This window comes from Oncorhynchus mykiss, chromosome 16 (genome assembly GCF_057628025.1).
Source record: "Oncorhynchus mykiss isolate SJ-2025 chromosome 16, ASM5762802v1, whole genome shotgun sequence".
Lineage (NCBI taxonomy): Eukaryota > Metazoa > Chordata > Actinopteri > Salmoniformes > Salmonidae > Oncorhynchus > Oncorhynchus mykiss.
The window spans coordinates 60,815,001-60,838,758 of NC_143037.1; the positions used below are offsets into that span (position 1 = coordinate 60,815,001).

Consider the following 23,758-nt stretch of genomic DNA (forward strand, 5'->3'; position numbering starts at 1 on the left):
GGAATGGGCACCACAGTATATACAGTACCCTATATAATAGCAGAACAGGTTTAGCTGCTCTTTTATGAAACAGCCCCATCAGCCTAAGGTTCGATTTCTTAGATTGAATTATTATGAAAATAGCATTTAACAGATTGTAAAAGTTTGCCATGCCCCCTCTACCACAGCATCAGGGGAATATAAACTACATTTTTTAACACATTGTAATGGTGTGAATGTTAGCTATCTGTCTTTTCCCCTTTACAGCAGCGTCCACGTTTGTGTGATCTAGTACATTATACATGGATGTTTTGGAGAGATTCTGTGCATGTATGATGGTATGCAAAACTACACTTTACATCTTGCAGATGGGGGTTTCCCCAATCCTTACATCTGTGTGTGTGTGTGTTTGCGTGTGTGCGTGTGTGTGTGTGTGTGTGTGTGTGTGTGTGTTTGTTTGTGTGTGTGGATGTGTGTTTGTTTGTGTGCGTGTGCACGCGTACGTGGTTATGTTGGTGTTAGCATGCAGTTTTGTGAGTGAGCTGTGAGATTATGGTCGTTTTAGTGGTCTTAAACATGACTAATAATTTAATGACATTTCTAGTCTTAGATTACTCTTTGTGTTTTACTGGTTCTAATTAGTTTTTAGATATCGTAGAGAATCAATTAAGACACTGAATGAGCTTCCTCATTAATCTCTATCATCAGAATGGTTCAGCAGCTAGTTTATACAATACTACAGGGAGCTTTAGTCTCTCACGGTTTGAATTATTGCACTGTGGGTTCAATGCATTCTCTGGTTCCCATGTGTGTGTGTGTGTGTGTGTGTGTGTGTGTGTGTGTGTGTGTATGAGACAGAGAGATAGTGAGAGAGATGTGAGGTTTAGCTTTGAGTCAGAGGCAGCAGCTAAAGCTAAAGTGTGTAGGATGAGACCATCCCTTGTCCCTCCCAGTCTCTCATCAACTATCTGTTTTTTCTCTTTCTAATTGAAGACAACACACACTTGTGTAGAAAGGAGAATATTTGTTGAAAGGGTCAAAGTGGATTGATGGTGTGTGTGTGTGTGCGCGCACGTGCATTTGTCCATCCCTTTCACAGTAAGGTGAGTGGGTGGTAGCGGCAACTGGTCTGCTTATGTGGCTCGTTGCATAGACATGCTTCTCACTGCTAGATATTATTCATTTCCTCAAGTCTATACACACACACACACACACACACACAGTCCCAGTTAGGCACTGACGCTCATACACATGCTGACACACTGACACGCGCAGTCTCAAGGCTTCTCAGTGTTATTCTCACTTTGGTGGGCTTGCTTGTTCTATTTCTCACATACATCGCTGTGTGACAGGGTGTGACTGGCAGCTGTTGCTGGTGTTTCTATTAGTGCTGTGGAGGTAAAGTAGGAAGCAGTCTGGGGGGAGGGGCTTGATCCCCTGGATGACTGCAGCTTGTATGGCCACCAACACTCGGACAACACTCTGGTCAGCAGCCCACTCTAAGGTCAGTTGCTGTACTTTGGATCCATTCATCACAACCAACTCCATCAACCCGTCTGTTCTCTTGTGTTCTCAACTGCTCTTTTTTATGTCTAACTGTTGTTCAGCTAGATTCATTTGACTACTGCATAACAAATTCACCCTTGGAGTTAATTAAGATTCTTTACCCTCTATTCTCTCTTTTTATATCAAAACTGTGATAAGTATTTAAATGGATTGACTTTGAGTTTTATACAGAACTTGTTTATGAGTGGGAGTGGAGATGTATTGGTGTGGACACACTTGTTGATCTAGTTGTTTATGGAGGAGATCGAATAGCTGAGTCAAGCTGGGTCCTCTCTGTGGTCAGATGCTGAATGGAGGTTGTGTCTCATTCTTATGCAGGACACTAGGTTAATACAACACTACGTGTATTTCCTGTGGAGAGCAGTAGTGTAGTGGATGGTAAACTCAAGTAAACGCAGGTTACCCACATTTCGTTTTTTGCTTGACAGTTTACCCACCTTATGCAGAAAAATCCATTGAATGTATAGGGACCATTACTTTTTTCACCGCGGCCAGCAATCAGAGTTTACACACCGTTTTTGTACCACTACATCACTGGTGGAGAGGATGGAGAGGGGGAGAGACATTTAGAAAATATTTCACAAATTTCACTTTTACAGTTCACAAATTCCTCAATGACATCAAAGCTTTTGATATTTTCTAGCATTTGTATTTCTTGATATGCATTACACATGCTTTGAGTATATGTAAAAGCAAAGGATTTGGATGGTCCCTTTCTTTCTAATGAGTGACATTTACTGTAACATTACCACAACCCTCCAACCACAGAGAACAGTCATCTCCAGAATAACAAGGCAATACACTGGTGCCAGCTAATCCCATCATCCAGAGCCACAAGAAGTAAAGAGGGCAAGTCAAGTCATTTCCAATGTGCCCGCCAATCTTCCATCCCACAGCAGCAGAGTGACAGAGGGAACATTTATGCTGACTCTGATGCTCTCTGAGGAAAACCTTTACATATTCACTCTAGAGCTGAAGAAAAACTCCTTCACCTCTCACACAGGAGGGCTGAGAAGGCACACACATGCTCATGCTCACACTCGCTCACACACAGAGGCACGCGCATACACAGATGCACAAACACACACACACACATGCACTGTGCAATAAGAATGTGTGTTGCTGTGTGCGTGTTTGTATGTGTGCATCTGTGTATGCGCGTGTCTCTGTGTGTGAGCGAGTGTGAGCATGAGCATGTGTGTGCCTTCTCAGCTCTCCTGTGTGAGAGGTGAAGGAGTTTTTCTTCAGCTTTAGAGTGAATATGTAAAGGTTTTCCTCAGAGAGCATCAGAGTGCATACTGTCACTAAGAAAGTAATACTAGCTGTATGTTGTGTAGTAAGATGTTAGTAGCCTCACCCTAATAATTTGGTCCATTTTCCCCACATAATTCAGCCTACTATTCTGACTTGGTGGTGCACATGCACCATATAGCCTGTTTTAGACAAATGTCATATTAAGCGGAGCAGCACAGGGGAACCCAAGAGCAGACTCAGACCAGGAAACAGGGATGAATGAACCAAGATATTTATTGTAACACAGGGAGAGACGAAGTGCAGATCCAGGGAAGCTTGGACGAGTTGTAGGAAACCAGATGTGAAGGCTGGAGTGAGCTGGGTTGGGACAGGGTAAACAGGTCTGGAGGGGAATCCAAGGGAGTGATGAGTTGAATTCAGAACAGGGTAGCAGGGTGGTCAGATGTGGAACAGGAGACAGGAACCAGAGTCAGAGTCAGAGTCGCAAAACTGCAGTGAGAGGAGAAACAGCATCAGGCAAGGAAATAGGCACAGCAGAATCTTAAATAACAGCAAATAGCTAGAAGCATGACAGACTGAACGGAAATTATGATCTGGCAGAGTGGAATTGGCAGGACTGAGTATTTGTAGAGGTCTTGATTATGGAACGGGTTGCAGCTGGTGGGGAACTGCTCTGACTCCAGCACACATGTCTCCAACCAAACAATCATACACAGAGAGAGAAGAAGAGGGAGAGATAGAGAACTGGAATGCTGTAGGTCAAGGAGACACCGGATATCCACTAGGGGGTGTAGCAGCAGCAGATGTGACAATACCCCTCCCCCCCACCTGGTGCACGACCCGGCTTGTCAGTGTGTGAGGTATGGAAATCCTGTAACAGGGATGGGTCCAGAATGTGACGGGGCAACCAGCAGTGCTCCTCAGGCCCGTATCCCTCCCAGTCCACCAGATACTGCCAACCACAAACCCGACGGCGTACATCCAAAAGCCGCCAGACAATATTGGAAGGATGGTCATCGATGAGCCGAGGGGGTGGAGGAGGAGCTGCAGGGTGGACAGGGGACTGGGGCAGACTGGTTTAATCAAAGATACATGGATTGTGGGGTGGATTTTGAGAGAGTCTGAGAGTTTCAGATGCACAGCAGATGAGATAATGATATGACGAATCTCAAATGGACCAATGAATCGGGGCACTAGTTTCTGGAAGCCACTTTCAAGGGCAAGTCCTTAGACAAGAGCCATACCTTTTGGCCTGGAGTGTAGACTGGAGCTGAAGCACGGTGACGGTTAGGCTGTGATTGGGTCCTGGTGGAGGCACGAAGAAGAGCAGCCCGGGCCCTCCTCCAGGTGCGATGACAATGGTGCATATGGTCTTGGACCGAGGGCACCGCTACCTCGACCTCTTGGGCAGGGAACAAGGGGGGTTGGTAACACAGGGCACACTCAAAGGGTGACATACCTGATGAGGCGTTGATGAGGGTACTGTGGGCATATCCCACCCATTCCTCACTCCAGGAGGAAGGGTTATCAAAAGTCACACAGCTAACATTAATACCAAGTGCTGTGCAGAAGGATCTCCATACCTGGGATGTAAACTGGGGTCCCCTGTCAGAAACAATGTCAATAGGGATGCCAGGCAGCCGCAACACATGGGATACCAGCAGGTCCGCAGTCTCCCTGGAGGAAGGAAGCTTGGAGAAGGGAAGGAAGTGAGCCGCTTTGGAAAATTGGTCAATAATAGTGAGGCTGACTGAGTTATTGTTGGGAGAAGGCCAGTGACGAAGTCCAGAGCTATGTGTGACCAGGGGTGACTGGGTATGGGAAGAGGGCGAAGCAGACCGGACGTAGGTTTGGTGGAGGTTTTGTTCCGGGCACAGACCGAGCAGGCTGAGATGAATTCCCAAGCGTCTTTTTCCATGGTGGGCCACCAAAATCGCTGACGCAGGAAGGCGACAGTCCGGTTCATGCCAGGGTGACACGTGAGGTGAGTAGAATGGGCCCACTGAAGAACTTCAGAGCAAACTGAATCTGGCACAAACAGAGCCTTACTAGGACCGTTACCTGGGTCAAGTTGGTTCTGCTGAGCCTGGAGAACACAGGACTCGTTCTCCCAGGAGACAGCGGCAACGATGCAGGAGGATGGCATAATAGTTTCTGGCTCAGAACCTGTGTTGTCTGCGGTGAACTTAGTATTCTTAGACCCGGGGTGATAAGTGAGTGTGAAGTTGAATCTTCCGAAAAACAATGCCCACCTGGCCTGCCGAGAGTTCAGACGTTTGGCGGTCTAGATGTAGGATAGGTTTTTATGATCCGTCCACACAATGAAGGGGAGAACCGAGCCCTATAACCAGTGACGCCACTCCTCAAGAGCCAGCTTCATGGCCAGAAGTTCCCGGTTACCTATGTCAAAATTTCTCTCTACAGGTGAGAGCTTGCGGGACAAGGCACATGGATGGAGCTTCTGATCAGAGAGTGAACATTAAGACAGGACAGCATCTACCCCAGTGTCGGAAGCGTCCACCTTGAGGACAAACTGGAGTTCTGGGTCTGGCTGGGTAAGGACAGGAGCGGAAGTGAAGTGGTGCTTGAGTTTCCGGAACCCTGCTTCTGCCTCTGGGGACCAGTGGAACGGAATGGAGGTGGTGAGAGGAGCTGCCAAACGGCTGTAGTCACGGATGAAACGTCTGTAAAAATTGGAAAACCCCAGAAAATGCTGTAGCTGCTTCAGATTAGAGGGGCAAAGGCCACTCTGTGACTGCCCTAACCTTGGCAGGGTCCATTTGTAGCTGTCCTTGTGTAATAATGTAACCCAAAAAGGACACAGAGGAAATATGAATCTCACATTTCTCAGCCTTAACAAAATGTTTATTCTCCAACAGCCGTGGGAGTTCTTGGTGAACGCCTTGCTTGTGAGCCTCAAGGTCTTTGAAAAAAGAATGTCATCCACATAGACAAAAACAAAGCATCCAATAACATCCCTCAAAACTTCATTCACCAGGCTCTGAAAAACAACAGGGGCGTTAGTGAGACCAAACGGCATGACCAAATACTCAAACTGTCCAAATGGTGTGTTGAACACTGTTTTCCTGCTCTCTGATGCGGACAAGGTGGTAGGCATTCTGGAGCTCGAGTTTAGTGAAAACCGTGGCACCATGGAGGGGGCAAAAGCAGAGCTGATGAGTGGCAAGGGATACTTGTTCCTGACAGTGATACTATTCTATGCACGGCCTCAATGACCCATCTTTTTCTTGACAAAGAAAACCCCAGCTCCCACCGGAGAGGAAGAAGGCCTGACATGTCCTACAGCCAGGGACTCCTGGATGTATTCCTCCATAGCCTCTTGCTCAGGGCAAGAGAGGTTATAAAACCTGCTACTGGGGAGAGGAGCGCCAGGCTGAAGATCTAAAGCGCAGTCGTACGGCCGATGAGGCGGCAGAGATGGGGTGGGGTGCTTACTGAACACAGGAGCTAGACCGTGATACTCTGGAAGAACACAAGACAGATCCGGGGGTTCTGGAATGGACTGGTGTACAGACAAGGCAGGTGGAAGGTCAGAATGTAGACAATTGGAATGACAAAAGGTACTCCAAGGAGTTACTCTCCCGGTAGTCCATTCAATCTGTGGGTTGTGTAGTTTTAAACATGGATGGCCCAGAACCAGGGGAGATTGATTTGATTATGTGGAAACTGATCTTTTCCTGGTGATTACCAGAGAGACGCAGGATGACTGGAATGGTTCTCTTACAGACACGGAAGAGAAGCTTACCATTGAAAGTGTTGGCATCGAGAGGTGCGTTAAGTGAAACGGTGTCCAGGCCCAACGCCTCGGTCCAGAAAGCTCTCGTCGGCACCAGAATCTATAAGAGCAGATAGAGGAAAAGCCTGGCTCTGCCACACAAGGTTGGCCTCAAACAGGGGTCTGGGGGAAGATGGGCCGGCAATTTAACGCAACAGTATTTCCCCCATAACGGCCGAGCCTCCTCTTACTGGACGCAGGGAACAAGTGGAGACCAGGTGGCCAGCCTGGCCACAATATAGACAGCTCCTAGTATAGATGCGCCGCTGCCTCTCCTCTGGAGATAGACGAGATAGCAGGGTGGTGAGATGTGGAACAGGAGACAGGAACCAAAGTCAGAGTCAGAGCTGCAAAACTGCAGTGAGAGGAGAAACAGCGTCAGGCAAGGAAATGGGCACTGCAGGATCTTAAATAACAACAAATGGCTAGAAGCATGACTGACTGAACGGATATTACGATCTGGCAGAGTGGAAGTGGCAGGACTGAGTATTTGTAGAGGTTTTGTTATAGAATGGGTTGCAGCTGGTGGGGAACTGCTATGACTCCAGCACACCTGTCTCCAACCACACAATCACACAGAGAGAGAGAGAAGAAGAGGGAGAGGGAGAGAACTGGGGGAATGGCTGCAGGTCAAGGAGACACCGGATGTCCACTAGGGGGTGTAGCAGGAGCAGATGTGACATATCATCATCAAATATTATAAGAGTTTTCATTGTCTGCTTATATGCCTCCTTTATTTATCCTACTGTTCTGACTTAGTGAACAGGGATAATACTGTAAGAACGGCCCATGTTCTGAATTCTGTCGCTGTACATTTCAAAAGTGCTGAACAAATAGTTATATTGACTATGTCAGCCCTAGCTCACTCATTAATGTCTTATTCGAAATTACGGATTGCCTCTTATCTGCTCGTCGCTGCTCGTATTATCTGCTCGTATGCCATAGTTTGTATATCTCAATTGTCCGTAAAAACACATTTGTTTGAGCAAGTCAGCCATATCAGCTATGTTTTTTAAAAGGCAGTAAATGAGGCTGAATTAACTGTTTCACTGCCAGACAAGGCTCCGCTGATAGCCAGGTGTAGTAGTGGTAAGAAGTTGGGACAGCTGTAGGGACTCTTTTGTTGGGACAGCTTTATGTAGGCCTTAACAGTTTGTGGCCACCATTTGTCACCGTTATAGTGCAGTTAATGTATTGTTTAGTGTTGTGTTGTGTAGTGGCTTTGCTGGCATGCATTTTTTTCCCCAACCAAGATTTACATGCCTAAGGGTGGCGGGTAGCGAGACAGGGAGAATTGTCAGTCGGGGCAGACAGCCGTGCGGGCTAGCCGAGTAGTGAGTGTTGGAGAGGACTGGTGGGTGGTGGGCGTTATGTGGCGGTGGCAGTAACAGCGGCGGGAGCTTTGCTGGTGGGGCGGTGGAGAATTCATACCCCTTGACTTACTCAACATTTTATTATGTTACAGAATTCAAAATTCATAATTTTTCTCTCACTTATCTACACATAATACCCCATAATGACAAAGTGAAAACGTGTTTTTAAACAATTTTGCAAATGTATTTAAAATCAAGTACAGAAATATCCATTTACATAAATATTCACACCCCTGAGTCAAAACCCATGGGGCAGTGCACAATTGGCCTAGCGTCGTCCGGTTTAGGGAGGGTTTGGCCGGCAGGGATATCCTTGTCTCATCGCCCACTAGTGACTCCTGTGGCGGGCCGGGCGCAGTGCATGCTGACCAGGTCACTAGGTGTACAGTGTTTCCTCCGACACATTTGTGCGGCTGGCTTCTGGGTTGGATGTGTGCTGTGTTAAGAAGCAGTGCGGCTTGGTTGGGTTCTGTTTCGGAGGACGCATGGCTCTCGACCTTTACATCTCCCGAGTCTGTACGGGAGTTGTAGTGATGAGACAAGACAGTAACTACTGACAATTGGATACCATGAAAACGGAGTAAAGAAAATATGGAGAGTGGTACTCAGTAATATGTTGGATTGGATTTGCTTCAAACATAAGACTTTGTATTCAGGACAAAAAGTGAATTGCAACTGCGTTAGGAATAACTCCTGTATCTTTGTAGTGACTGGAGGTATTGATACACCATCCAAACTGTAATTAATAACTTCACCATGCTCAAAGGGATATTCAATGTCTGGGGTACAGAGATAAGGTAGTCATTCAAAAATTCTGAAAACCCTATTAGTCCATGCATTTTATTATATGACTTGTTAAGCACATTGTTACTTCTGAACTTATTTAGGCTTGCCGTAACAAAGGGATTGAATACTTATTGACTCAAGACGTTTCATTTTCACATTTTTTATCATTTGTAAAAATTTAGAACCACATAATTCCCCTTTATTAACGTTATGGGGTATCCATTTTAAACTCCGGCTGTAAGAAAACTAAATGTAGAAAAAGTCAAGGGGTGTGAATACTTTCTGAAGGCACAAAATAGAGGTAAACACACACATACTCGAACACACACCACCCTTGGTGATATCAACAGTGTTCCTCTCAGCTTAGGGTGGGTGGTGACCCGCTCTGTCCATCGCAGGGGGAGTGAGATAGAGTTATAGCAGCCTGAGGGGTGTGTGTGTGTGTGTGTGTTTGTGTGTGTGTGTGTGTGTGCGTGTGTAAGAAAGTGTGTGTACCTGCGGTAGTAAATAGGACATAGAGGAACAGCCCTCAGGGGTGTGAGGGAGGCGCTTCATGAGAATAAACCATATCTCTATGTTCCATCCTCAGAGAGAGAGAGATGAAACGCCTCATGCTGGGAGTTTATACAGCATGTGTGTTTTTACAGATATACTGCACTGCCTCCGAACTGCACTGTTCGCACAATGTGCAGCGTATTTTTAGAAATTTTGTGGGAGTTCATGTGCTTCTTGAATGAGACCAATAAACTGGGTAGTTTCAGTCCCGACCACATTACCAGCAATGTAATTAATATGTGTAGCAACTACAACGATCGCGAACTGTAGTTGGTGAGCAAGAGTTGGCCCACTGGAGTTGATAGAATAGGCGTTCTGGTTGGGATTCATTGTCTAAAGTTCTATTGACATCAGAGACTCCAGGCTGTCTAATCAAATCTGCATTGCTGTATTACAGAATGTGCACAGGGGAGAGAAAACATTCTCTGCCTGTATCTGTGTCAGGTGTTGGTTTGTTTGTGTGTATCAGAGCAGTCTGACTGCTAAGTCCTGACAACTCTTGACAGCTAGGCCTGACAGACTGTCCACATTTCACTCTGATATGTACACACTTCACTCAATCTCTCTTTCTCTCTGCCCCCCTCCCACTTCCTCACTTTGTCTCCCTCACTCTCTCACCTCCTGCCCTGTCTCTCTGTGGTTACAGTGATCTGACAGTGATGCCGTGTCAAGGCCCATCCCTCTCTCTGCGCCCCTTTTTATCCCGTGAGGCCCATGTGACCTAGCCATCGCCCAAACACAGGGGACCGTGCCCGCCGCCGCTGGCACCCACCCATGAATCCCAGCCCTGACCGCGGCAAAGAGTGCCTCCCCCCTAAGAAGAGGGAGTTCCGGGATGGTTTGGCCAACCAGCACCCCCCCCTGGACGAGTTCAAACCACCCGCCACGCCCCCCAGGACCCGGCCCTCAAGCAGCTCAGGGAGGGGGGAGGGGGGCAGGGGGAGCAGCGAAGAGGCTTTGACGAACCGCCACAGCCTGCTACCCTCTATCCCACCCCCCCTCCCATCCCCGTGTATCCCCCTCCCTCTGCCATGGCACCTGGCCTACCCCTCCTCCGTCCCCCTTCTCTTCCTCAAAGACCAGGTAGGGAAGAGGGATGATCTTCTCCCCTCCCCCTTCCCCCATCACTCCAGGTGTCTCCAAGGTGAAATCCTGCCACCCTCCCCCTCCTCATCCTCTTCCTCCTTTAAGAGCCCCTTCCCCACTGAATCAAGAGACATGTGGTCCTATTTCAACACAGGCCGAAGGGACTACAGCTCCTCTCTTTTCTCCCCCTCTTACCTGTTCAGCCAGCCCTCCCTCTACCCCCGTGACCACTCCCTGACTGAGGGCAGACACAGGTACCTGGGCAAAAGGCCCAACGGGCTGGACGTGCCAGGCAGCAGGACTGCCTCTGCATCTAGGGTGGCACTCCCCTCAGGAGAGTACAGGAACGAACCCAGCGGCAGTGCCAGGCTGGGCGGCAGCCCCCACGGTTCCCATGCCAACGGGAGACGGAGACACCAGGACGTTCCCACAGGGCGTTTCGAGCAGTTTGCAGGTTTCCGAGATTTCCAAGTGACGCCTCCGGAGGGCCCTGACTCACATTCCTCTCTGCAGGACAGGGATCCCTGTGGGACGCCAAAGGCTGGGATTTCCACCCTGATCCCCACTAGTCCCCAGCCCCATGGGGCAGAGACCCGGGCAGGGAGAGGGGAGCTACTGGACCCCCTGGGGGGCTCTGTGGCGGAGGCTCATGTCTACTACTCCCTGGCTTCTGTTTACTCCACCCTGCAGCCCAGCCAGCTCAGTACCCAGGCCCAGGCTCAGCGCTACCCACTGTACAGCCCCTCAGGCAGCTCTCTGTATGGCCTGCACACCATGAGGAACTCACAGCACTCAACCCAGGGGCAGCTCAACAGCCACAGCACAGAGAAAGACAGAGAACGAGACAGACAACAAGAACAAGAGCGAGAAAGAGAGCCTGAAGGAGACAGAGACATCAGAGAGATAGACAATAAAAGATACGGAAATAAAGACAGCAGAGAGCTCTCTCCTGGGCAGCAGTACTCGCGTCCCCTTGCCTCCCCCTTCCTTCCCCACATGACCGCCTCACCCTCTGCCCCCCACCACATCCCCCCAGCGCTCCTACCTCACTTTGCCAAGGGTTCTCTGATTGAGCTGGTGGGGGGTCGTTTGAAGCGTGTGGAAGAGCTGAGGACGGAGGACTTCCTGAGGAGTGCTGACACCTCCCCAGAGTTCCACCTGAGCACCTGCACCGTGCTGCTTATCGGCCCCAGCAACACACACGGCTTCAACCACCTGCAGGTCCTTCTCACAGACAGCAACACTCAGGTCAGGGGCTCATCGAGTCACTGCTGAACAATAAATTACATTTATTTATAAAAGGCACTAGTAAAGTGAACGTTTTTAATCTGCTCTATTCACGTAATGTAAACATGTGACAAATTTCCTTTCAACAACAATAGTTGAAATCATTAATTGAAATTCCTATCCTTAGTAAAAACTATGTAGATGCCAGCATAGTTGTGAATATGTTGTTGTTGTTCTGTGCATGTAGGAGTTACTGACGGTTCTGGTGGAGTACCCATTCTTCGTGCGTGACCGCGGCTGGTCTTCCTGCTGTCCCCAGAGAACCGCCCAGCTCTACGGCCTGTCCTGCCGCCAGCTCAGCGAGGGAGACATCTGCTTGGCCCTCACCCCCTTACACACACGCACAGTCCCCCGGGGCCACAGGACACACACCCAGGCCAGGGCCAGCACACACAGGGAGGATATGCCCCCTCCTCTCCCTCCTCCTCCTCTTCCTCATCCCTCCCCTGCTCTTGTCCCTCCTCCTCTCCCTCCTCCCCCTGTAGACCCCCCCACCCAGGAGCAGCCACGTCCACGCAAGAGGCGATGGTCAGCCCCCGACCTCCTTCCTCCCACCGGAACTACTGGGCTTGACAAGACCACCAATTTACCTCACGGCTCCAAGCAGAGGAAGTGGCAGTAGAGCGCACACGCAAGCACAAATACACCCTCCTTGTGTGAGAGCACGAGGCAGGGTTGCAGGGAAGGACATAGAACAGGCAACTTTAAGGGTGTCCACACTGCTGCCCAAAGCATGAGCCCATACCCCACTTTCCCATCTCCCAATCTCTGCTTAACACAACTCAGACAGCGGTCTGAGGGGCAGCGGTCTGAGGGGCATCAGTCTGAGGGGCAGCGGTCTGAGGGGCAGCGGTCTGAGTGGCAGCGGTCTGAGGTGCAGCGGTCTGAGGGGCAGCAGTCTGAGGGGCAGCAGTCTGAGGGGCAGCGGTCTGAGGGGCAGCGGTCTGAGGGGCAGCGGTCTGAGGGGTAGCGGTCTGAGGGGCAGCGGTCTGAGGGGCAGCGGTCTGAGGGGCAGCGGTCTGAGGGGCAGCAGTCTGAGGGGCAGCAGTCTGAAGGGCAGCAGCCTGAGGGGCAGCGGTCTGAGGGGCATCAGTCTGAGGTCAAGCGGTCTGAGGGGCAGCGGTCTGAGGGGCAGCAGTCTGAGTGGCAGCGGTCTGAGGTGCAGCGGTCTGAGGGGCAGCAGTCTGAGGGGCAGCAGTCTGAGGGGCAGCAGTCTGAGGGGCAGCAGTCTGAGGAGCAGCGGTCTGAGGGGCAGCGGTCTGAAGGGCAGCGGTCTGAGGGGCAGCGGTCTGAGGGGCAGCGGTCTGAGGGGCAGCAGTCTGAGGGGCAGCAGTCTGAGGGGCAGCGGTCTGAGGGGCAGCAGTCTGAGGGGCAGCAGTCTGAGGGGCAGCAGTCTGAGCTCCACATTGACAGTATGAGATGTTTAGTGAGAATCAAGCACTTGTTTGTGTTCACTCTGTTTTCATAATGGTTGTCCCACACCCATACTGACAGTGTTTTCTGCAGGGTATCGATTTTCAATCAGTGTGAAAGTAAACTGTATTAAAGAAGTCTATCACAGATACTGTATATACACTGCCCTCTGTAATTATTGGGAAAGCGACAATTTTGTTGTTGTTTGGACTCTGTACTCCAGCACTTTGTATGTGAAATGATACAATGAATATGAGGTTAAAGTGCAGACTGCCGCTTTAATTTGAGAGCATTTGAATCCATACCAGGTGAACCGTTTAGAAATTACAGTGCTTTTAGTCCCCCCATTTTAGGGGACCAAAAGTATATATTAACTTATATGCATTAATGTTGTCAAAAGTTTAGTATTTGGTCCCATACTCTTTGCACGCATCAAGCTCGTGACTCTACAAACTTGTTGGCTGCATTAGCTGTTTGTGCCCAGTAGAAATGAATGGTAAATAATGTATTGTGTAATTTTGGAGTTACTAAGAAGAGAATGTTTCTGAACACTTCTACATTAATGTGGATGCTAACATGATTACAGGTAGTCCTGTATGAATCGTGAATAATGATGAGTGATGCACAAATATCATACCCCCAAGACATGCTAACCTCTTACTATTACAATAACAGAGGAGGTTAGCATTTTATATCATACCCCCAAGACATGCTAACCTCTTACTATTACAATAACAGAGGAGGTTAGCATTTTATATCATACCCCCAAGACATGCTAACCTCTTACTATTACAATAACAGAGGAGGTTAGCATTTTATATCATACCCCCAAGACATGCTAACCTCTTACTATTACAATAACAGAGGAGGTTAGCATTTTATATCATACCCCCAAGACATGCTAACCTCTCACTATTACAATAACAGAGGAGGTTAGCATTTTATATTATACCCCCAAGACATGCTAACCTCTTACTATTACAATAACAGAGGAGGTTAGCATTTTATATCATACCCCCAAGACATGCTAACCTCTCACTATTACAATAACAGAGGAGGTTAGCATTTTATATCATACCCCCAAGACATGCTAACCTCTCACTATTACAATAACAGAGGAGGTTAGCATTTTATATTATACCCCCAAGACATGCTAACCTCTCACTATTACAATAACAGAGGAGGTTAGCATTTTATATTATACCCCCAAGACATGCTAACCTCTCACTATTACAATAACAGAGGAGGTTAGCATTTTATATTATACCCCCAAGACATGCTAACCTCTCACTATTACAATAACAGAGGAGGTTAGCATTTTATATTATACCCCCAAGACATGCTAACCTCTCACTATTACAATAACAGAGGAGGTTAGCATTTTATATTATACCCCCAAGACATGCTAACCTCTCACTATTACAATAACAGAGGAGGTTAGCGTTTTATTTCTATAGATTTTTTAAGTCACAAGCTTGATGTACTCATTGCTTGTTAGGAATATGGGACCAAATAATAACTGTTGACTACTTTAATACACATATAAGTGAATTTGTCCCAATACTTTTGATCCCCTATACGTCATTTCTATAAGGTTCACCTGATATGGATGAAAATACTCTCAGATTAAAGCTGGCAGTCTGCACTTACCTCATAGTCATTGTATCATTTCACATCCAAAGTTCTGGAGTACAGAGCCCCAAAAAATGATTATATATTACATTACAGATGTTCTATGCTAAACTGATTTAATGCAACCTCTCTGATTGTCACTTTCGCAATGTGTTCTCAGTTTTAAATCTTCTAGCTTCTTCTGAGCCGAAGTCTGTCAGCCGGTCGGTCGGTGGATCTGGGCAGGCAAGGTGAATGAAAGTATCAGCAACACTTTGCCTTTTTACTATTCTCGTTATCGGGGGGTCATGTCAATCGCTTGTTCGCCAAGGCATTGCCCTTGTTCTTAACAATGTCTCAGCAAAGGGAAAAACACTCATGAAAAGTTCGTAACTGACAGTCCCCTCCCACACAGACGGGTCTGTGTCACCTCGCCTCGAAACTAAGTGTTTTTCTATTAAAAGATAAAAGAGAAGAAAAAAAAGGCTAGATAGAGGGAGAGTAATGGTGCTAATAACAGGTTTGAACACGATGCTTTGTGAACAGACATTTGACCCCTAGGTACTGTAGGGTGGCAGGTAGCCTAGCAGTTAGAGCGTTGAGCCAGGACCTGAAAGGTTCGAAAGTCGCTGGTTCGAATACCCGAGCCGTTAAGGTGAAAAATCTGTCAGTGTGCCCTTAACCCTAATTCTCTCCAATGTCGCTGTACTACTGTGGCTGACCCTGTAAAACACATTTCACTGCACCTACTTGGTGTATGTGAACATATTTATTTATTTTACTGTACTCTGTACCCCTTCTGTTCCCCTTTCTTTTCTCCATGTACTGTATGTGTTGGAGCGCAGGGAAAATGATTGAAAGTATTTTAAAGCTCAGATACGGGTATCTTTTTCAGCACACTCTTTCACTTCAGTTTTTGAACTTTTTTTTGTCCATTTGTTTGTTTTATTCTTTGTAAATGTTATAGCTCTAAAAAATATATATTTTTTAAATTGTGTGTCTGTTATATAATGTTTGCTAGAAATAATAATATTAAAAAAGCTTTATAGATTTATACTGAATGAGGTGAATTTCTTCCCATATAAGATGTTGATTTGCTTCATGTCATTGGAAAGCGAGAATATCCAATTCTCCCATATTATAGTATATCATTATAATTCCATCTTTCCTCTAGAGCAGTCAAGCAGGGGGTTGAAACCAAAATCATTTTCCAATTGTTTCGTTCTGAACAGAACCATTCTTTTTTCTGAACAGAACCATTATAGATCACTTTCGTTCATGATTCTTTTCCAGGTTTCAGTTCTGTTCCCTGAACCGGTTCTTACCCCTGGTGTGCACTAATACTACTAATAATTGATGTCACTGCCAACACTTTACTTCTAACACGACAAGAGAAAAGTTTATTATTGAAATTATTTTTTTATGATTCATTTGATCTATAATCAGGTCTATACATCTGTGACAGGTTCAAACATCACATTATGGACATGAAACCATTTATATGCTTACTAGACTGGCTGTACATACAGTGCATTCGGAAAGTATTCAGACCCCTTGACTTCTTCCACATTTTGTTACGTTACAGCCTTATTAAAACATGTATTAAATCTATTTTTCTCATCAATCTACACACAATATCCCATAATGAGAAAGCAAAAACAGTTTTTTAGAAGTTTTGGCATATTTAAATAAAAACTGAAATATCACATTTACATAAGTATTCAGAACCTTCACTCAGTACTTTGTTGAAGTACCTTTGGCAGAGATTACAGCCTCGAGTCTTCTTGGGTATGACACCACAAGCTTGGCACACCTGTATTTGGGGAGTTTCTCCCAATATTCTCTGCAGATCCTCTCAAGCTCTGTCAGGTTGGATGGGGAGCTCGCTTCACAGCTATTTTCAGGTCTCTCCAGAGATGTTCGATCGGGTTCAAGTCTAGGCTCTGGCTGGGCCACTCAAGGATATTCAGAGACTTGTTCTAAAGCCACTCCTGCATTGTCTTGGCTGTGTGCTTAGGGTAGTTATCCTGTTGGAAGGTGAACCTTCGTCCCCAATCTGAGGTCCTGAGTGCTCTGGAGCAGGTTTTCATCAAGGGATCTCTCTGTACTTTGCTCCATTCATCTTTGCCTCATCCTGACTAGTCTCCCAGGCCCTGCGCTGAAAAACCTCTCCACAGCATGATGCTGGCACCACCATGCTTCACCGTAGGGATGGTGCCAAGTTTCCTCCAGACGTGACGCTTGGAATTCAGGCCAAAGAGTTCAATCTTGGTTTCATCAGACTAGAGAATCTTGAATCTCATGGTCTGAGAGTGCTTTAGGTGCCTTTGGCAAACTCCAAGCAGGCTGTCATGTGCCTTTTACTGAGGAGTGGCTTCCGTCGGGCCACTGTACCGTCGGGCCTGATTGGTTGAGTGCAGCAGAGATGGTTGTCCTTCTGGAAGGTTCTCCCATCTCCACAGAGGACCTCTGGAGCTCTGTCAGAGTGACCATCGGGGTCTTGGTCACCTCCCTGACCAAGGCCCTTCTCCCACGATTGCTCAATTTGGCCAGCTCGGCCAGCTCTAGGAAGAGTCTTGGTGGTTCCAAACTTCTTCCATTTAATAAAGGCCACTTTGTTCTTGGGGACCTTCAATGCTGCAGAACGTTTTTGGTACCCTTCCCCAGATCTGTGCCTCGACACGATCCTGTCTTGGAGCTCTCTAAATTCCTTTGACCTCATGGCTTGGTTTTTCCTCTGGCATGCACTGTCAACTGTGAGATCTTATATTGACAGTTGTGTGCCTTTACAAATCATGTCCAATCAGTTAAATTTACCACAGTTGGACTACAGTAAGGTTGTAGAAAAATCTCAAGGATGATCAATGGAAACAGTATTCACCTGAGTTCAATTTCAAGTCTCATAGCAAAGGGTCTGAATACTTATGTAAATAAGGTGCCTCCATCATTATGGGGTATTGTGTGTAGATTGATGAGGGATAAAAATGATGTTTTACATTTTTGAATAGCGCTGTAACGTAACAAAATGTCAAAAAAGTCAAGGGGTCTGAATACTTTCCAAACACACTGTACATTTCTATCACAAGTTGATTATGAGGTAAATGGAAGTTTTTCACATTGTACAAGATACTGTAAAAAAAAAATGCTTAAACAACGCATTGAGAAAACATAATGACAAAAGATGTCAAACATTTACTGGCAAAATTATGACTTTCTCTGTTGATTACAGGGCTGGAGGAATGTAACCAATCTCAAATTCATAGACAGTGCTATTGATGTGAGGACTGACCATCCATGATATCAAAATTATAGGTATAACCATGTTTTGAGGCTATACATTGTTTGTTTACATTTACTTTGTTTACAAACATTGGAGTTAAACAAGCTTATATTTTGTTGAACTAACCCCATGAGACATTTATAAGTTATATTCTTCAATAATCATTTGGTACATATCCTACTTTTTTCTAGATTTTTTTAATAGATGTAGCAACTGCAGATTATCGATTTAAGAAAACTATGTGAGATATATCTGTTCCAAGCATACTTGCTCCTACCTGTGTCGTATCATATTGTTCTCTGCTCTCTTAAGGTTGAGGTATATGTTGCTTTCCACAGGGCATACAGTAAACCTACACTGACCGTGTCTTGAGTCTCCACTCACCCCCCATCATGGCTGGCTAAGCTGGGACAGGAGGGGCCACCAGGGGGGACTGGTGATGTTCCCCAGGGGTTACTCAGAGGGGTGTCCTGGGCTCCTTACCGCTGGGGCAGGGGGTGTGGCTGACCCTCTCCCTCTTCCCCCATGGTCTTGTGTGTGTGAAGGTGCGGTCTCCCCTCTGTCCCCATCCTCAGGCACCTATGCAGTAGGTTGACAGCAAACAGGGGCACCACCTGCACACGAAGACACACAGACAGGAAGACATTGTCACTGACTATGACTACGAGGACCTCTGCTGGTAGCTGGAATACCTGCGGCAGGGAAAGACCTGGATTACTATATAAGAATATATGATTCAGCAAAGGTGCAGTTGCTGATTGTAGCGCAGGAATTCCCTAATCCACAGTGACTCCTGACCCCATCCCATTAACCACCTGTGCAATGATCAGTTTCCTGGTTTTCAGTTGGCTGGCGTCAGGAAACTCCTCACCAAAGCAGAGGTCAATCTCATAGCGAGGTTTGGGTCCCGCCCCCTGGATATAGTTCTGGAGCTCTGTGGAGAGATAAGGGAAGGGATGGAGAAAGAGATAAGGAGAGGAATGGAGAGAGAGAGAAGGGGATGGAGAGAGAGCGAGAAGGGGAGGGATGGAGAGAGAGAAGGGGATGGATGGAGAGAGAGAAGGGGTGGAGAGAGAGAGAGAAGGGGAGGGATGGAGAGAGAGAAGGGGATGGAGAGAGAGAGAAGGGGAGGGATGGAGAGAGAGAGAAGGGGATGGATGGAGAGAGAGAAGGGGAGGGATGGAGAGAAAGATAAGGTGAGGGATGAGAGAAAGATAAGGAGAGGAATGGAGAGAGAGAAGGGGATGGAGAGAGAGAGAGAAGGGGAGGGATGGAGAGAGAGAAGGGGATGGAGAGAGAGAGAAGGGGAGGGATGGAGAGAGAGAGAAGGGGATGGATGGAGAGAGAGAAGGGGAGGGATGGAGAGAAATATAAGGAGAGGGATGAGAGAAAGATACGGAGAGGAATGGAGAGAGAGAAGGGGATGGAGAGAGAGAGAGGAGGGATGGAGAGAGAGATAGAAGGGGATGGAGAGAGAGAGAAGGGGGGGTGGAGAGAGAGAGAGAAGGGGATGGATGGAGAGAGCGAAGGGGAGGGATGGAGAGAGATAAGGAGAGGAATGAGAGAGAAGGGGATGGAGAGAGAGAGGTAAGGGGAGGGATGGAGAGAGAGAAAATGGGATGGATGGAGAGAGAAGGGGAGGGATGGAGAGAGAGATAAGGAGAGGGATGAGAGAAAGATAAGGAGAGGAATGGAGAGAGAGAAGGGGATAGAGAGAGAGAAGGGAGGGATGGAGAGAGAGAGAGAAGGGGATGGATGGAGAGAGAGATAATGAGAGGAATGGAGAGAGAGAGGGGGATGGAGAGAGAGAGAAGGGGAGGGATGGAGAGAGATAAGGAGAGGGATGAGAGAAAGATAAGGAGAGGAATGGGGGAGAGAAGGGGATAGAGAGAGAGAGAAGGGGAGGGATGGAGAGAGAGATAAGGGGAGGGATGGAGAGAGAAAGAAGGGGAGGGATGGAGAGAGAGAAGGACAGGGGTGGAGAGAGAGATAAGGAGAGGAACAGAGAGAGAGAAGGGGATGCAGAAAGAGAAGGGGGGATGGAGAGAGAGAGGGAGAGATGGAGAGAGATAAGGAGAGGAATGGAGGAACAAAAGGGGAGGGATGGAGAGAGATAAGGAGAGGGATGGAGAGAGAGAGGGGGAGAGATGGAGAGAGATAAGGAGAGGGATGGAGAGAGATAAGGTTTAGTAAGGCCCCTACCCTTCAGAAATATAGCTGTGTCCAGCAGCTTGCAGGTCCTCTCCCTGTCCAGTTTGTTGGGCCTGTCTGTGTGTTGGGCCAGGGGGCCACTCCAGTACACCCTGCCCTGGCAGAACCTCTTGATAAACACCCCGTCTGGAGCAACCCACACCAGGACGCCCCTCTCCAGGTGGGGCAGCAGGCGGCCCATGGCCTCAGCGATGCCCGGGGGAAGATGGATGACCCCTGGAGGGGGGAAGGGGACCTGTTGGGCTGTGCAGGGTCCATAGATCCTCTCATTCCCCAGGGGCACTTGACCCTGCAGGAGGAAACAGCCGTCTGGGGTGCTGGTGGTCACATCCACTACTAGCTGGCCCTGATAGAACAGACACACCCGCACACGCAAGTCTGGACACACACACACAGAGGCAAGCAAACACACACACACACACACACAAACACTAATGAATCAATCAAGAATCAACCACTCAGTTCCGTTTTTCTGGGAGTGCTGTAGCAGCACCCCTACTTCCCATGATGTGCCAGCCCTACTGAGACCCTCCAGGCTCTAGTTTGAATGATACTGCAGTGTATGGGTTGTCTTACCAGAGATCTGTGGTGTAGGGATGACTATGGAGAGAGGAGCAGAGCCATCCCTCTGAGGATTCCCTGTGTTGGACCAGTAGTACATATGGTCCCCTGCCAAGCCCTCTAGATGAGAGAGAACGCACACAAATATATCTGACTCAACATTGTTCAGTTATTCAGATACCAGTCACAAGTACATGGAGGATGATACTGACCTCTGGAGTTGACTCTTCCATCCCTGGCCTCTGATTCACTATTGCAGCCAAACTGAGGGGACACACATATTTACAGCAAATGATCTGACTTGTAGAACATTCAGTGCAAATGTGCAAAACTTCATTCATACGTAAATGTAAAGTTATTGCAACCATTATCCTCTAGATGGCAGAAACTATCCACCTGCTACACAGCATCGAAGAGAAAACCTGCCGTGTTACCTGTGGATGGTGTGTGACAATGTTCCTCAGTGGAACACTGGAGCGGCTGGTCTGGATGATCACCTGACTCTCAGGCTGAGGAGATTCTGAGACAGAGGAGGAATAGAGAGTAAATAATCACACGTTTAACCCATAAAGGGCTCTGAGCTCTCTACACCAGAGCTTCATGAGACTGAACATTGCAGTTACTGGTACCTGAGTCTCTGCCTGTCTCTGGCTCTGCCTGGATGTGGTAGACCTTGTAGGGCTCGGATACATCTAACTGGCTGCGCTCTGGGACTTCTTTGAAGTCTGTGCTCTTGTTGAAGGCACAGCGGAGACGAGTCTTCCAGGTGGTGGGATCTGCCTTGTCCCTCCCCTCCCGATACTTCCCCTTATACACTGCCCACGCCTGGTAGGGACACACACACACACACACACACACACATAAACACATGCACACATACACACAAAGAAGGATATGAGTGCCAAAAGAGAAACACAGAGTGTGTTAATGGCTGATGAACATAGAAGAAGAGTAACACTTGCACTGATATGCACATGGACATCCAAATCAATACATTAATTAGGTCTATATCAATATATTGATCATTCTATTAAATACAATTGGACTAGACACACTGCCAATCTTGTGTTAAAAAAAATGTAGAAAAACAATATACATTCTAACCTTGAATAGTGCTGCATCTTCGTTCAGACTATAGTCCTGTTTTGCCGCGTGTTTCCATGGGATCCTGAACATAGTTTTGTCTTCGTTCTCCCAGGTAAGTCCTGCATACTTTCCGCTGTCTATCTGCGCTATCAGCCACTCTCTCAAACGCATTTTCTTGACCAGCTCCACCATCTTCAAAATACATATGAAAAAAATAGGCTCCGAACAAAAAATCTAAAAGTTGTAGTTGTACGTGTAGACCACAAGTAGACCTATAACACGCTAACACAAAATGATTCATCAAAATAAATTGTTATCAAATAAAATGTCTATGTTTCAGCACAACGAATATGACCATGGAAATGTTGCCATGAAAGTAATCATCAAGCACTGTAGAAGTGCTCGAGGCGCCTTTTTAAGTGAAAATGAAAGTAAAACGTGGGCTAAAGCAAAGATTATCTATGTGAGAGTACTTTCAGTTTCCGACTGGATTTGTAGGCTACATGTCATAGGCTCATTTAGCGCCCAGAGTGCAGGGAGGTGTGAGATTACAAAAAATAAAACTATTTTATCCTAAATACATTATTAGAATAAGTAATTTTAGCTTACCTATTCTTTTGTAAAACAAGACATCTCTCTACCTTATAGGCTTACAGTCCGTTCAGTTATGATCAAATATTGCATGCCATTTATAGTATTTCGAAACAACTGTTTCAATATCTGAAGTCATCTATTATCAGTTACCTACCAGCCTAGTTTATTTTCCTGATGACTGAGTAGCCTAGACAATGTCTTTCCCTTTCCCTTCCTCATGCGGTGGATGGAGTTTCATGCACCACAGTAATGCTCTTTCAGGATGAATAGCTAAACATCCGTTTATTTCATGAAGGGTTGTAAAAGTCCCAGGGCCACATAGGTCTACAGATCATTTCATTTCATAAATCATTAATATGATTGTAGCCCCCATCAAAAGACCTACTAAAAATACATAAAAAAGGAGAGGGAAGATATTTATCACATTATTATGAAGTTATATTTATATATATCCTTTATTTAACTAGGCAAGTCAGTTAAGAACAAATTCTTATTTACAATGACGGCCTACCCCGACCAAACCCGGATGATGCTGGGCAATTGTGCGCCGCCCTATGGAACTCCCATTCGCGGCCGGTTGTGATACAGTCTGGAATCGAACCAGGGTCTGTAGTGATGCCTCTAGCACTGAGAGGCAGTGCCTTAGACTCCTACACCACTCAGGAGCCCTATATATATATATATCATAGCTTGGTTGAAAGTAACTGAAAAACATTGAAATACATTTTTAGCAATTAAAGGCTGTCCCATAAGCAATTGTGCCTATCTCTCCTCCCCCAGTCTATGTGGTGAGGTACAGAGATGAGAGGAGTGGAGAGAGTTTGACAGATGAAACAAGGGGATGTCCCCTTCAATCAACACTGGAATAAATGTGTGTTGTTATTAAAGAGGACCCCCTGGGTAGTCATGTTGTTTCCTGCTCTCAGCCAGGCAATGCGCACTTTCTTTAAAAAATGTAGGTATGTGTGTGATTGTGTGTGTGTGTGTGTTTGTGTGCGTGTATGCGTGTGTGTGGGTGTGTGCATGGGTGTGTGCGCGGGTGTGTGCGCGGTTGTGTGTGTGCCTGGGTGTGCATGTGTGTGTGCATGTGTGTGTGTGCCTGGGTGTGCGTGTATGTGTGCGTGGGTGTGTGCATGGGTGTGCGCGCGGGTGTGCGCGTGTGGTTGTGTGCATGGGTGTGTGCCTGGGTGTGTGTGTGTGGGTTTGCGCGTGTGTGTGCCTGGGTGTGTGTGTGTGTGTGCATGTGCGTGTACGTGTTTCTCTGTCTGCTATAGGTTTGGATTCCTGTTCTTCACCACAGCAGTGACAATGAAGGTTAAT

General features: G+C 47.1%; 2 protein-coding genes across 2 annotated transcripts in view; one reads left to right on the forward strand and one right to left on the reverse strand.

Annotated features, from left to right (window-relative positions):
• The window catches only part of LOC110492402 (uncharacterized), a 51,349-nt gene extending 38,098 nt beyond the window's left edge, over positions 1-13,251 (forward strand). The window contains exons 2-3 of the mRNA XM_021566690.3: positions 9,956-11,643; positions 11,870-13,251. Coding sequence (XP_021422365.2) covers positions 10,084-11,643; positions 11,870-12,304 — 1,995 coding nt within the window. The 5' untranslated portion in view covers positions 9,956-10,083 and the 3' untranslated portion in view covers positions 12,305-13,251. The remainder of the gene's footprint in view (positions 1-9,955; positions 11,644-11,869) is intronic.
• Positions 13,252-16,083: 2,832 nt separating this feature from the next.
• LOC110492403 (interferon regulatory factor 4) lies at positions 16,084-22,513 on the reverse strand. The gene is made up of 8 exons (XM_021566691.3): positions 21,863-22,513; positions 21,388-21,583; positions 21,193-21,278; positions 20,971-21,022; positions 20,774-20,878; positions 20,189-20,575; positions 18,802-18,920; positions 16,084-18,600 (listed from the first exon to the last, which is right to left on the reverse strand). Exons 1-8 carry the CDS (start codon positions 22,034-22,036, stop codon positions 18,466-18,468), a joined length of 1,254 nt encoding a protein of 417 aa, XP_021422366.3. The 5' UTR covers positions 22,037-22,513; the 3' UTR covers positions 16,084-18,465.
• Positions 22,514-23,758: the final 1,245 nt, after the last annotated feature.

Excerpts from the sequence above, each read along its gene's own strand:
- LOC110492403 (XM_021566691.3), bottom strand. The coding sequence starts at position 22,036 with ATGGTGGAGCTGGTCAAGAAAATGCGTTTGAGAGAGTGGCTGATAGCG. Across the intron at positions 21,023-21,192 it reads TTGTCACACACCATCCACAG|TTTGGCTGCAATAGTGAATC; the intron begins GTAACACGGCAG and ends GTGTCCCCTCAG. Across the intron at positions 20,576-20,773 it reads CCCTACACCACAGATCTCTG|ACTTGCGTGTGCGGGTGTGT; the intron begins GTAAGACAACCC and ends GTGTGTGTCCAG.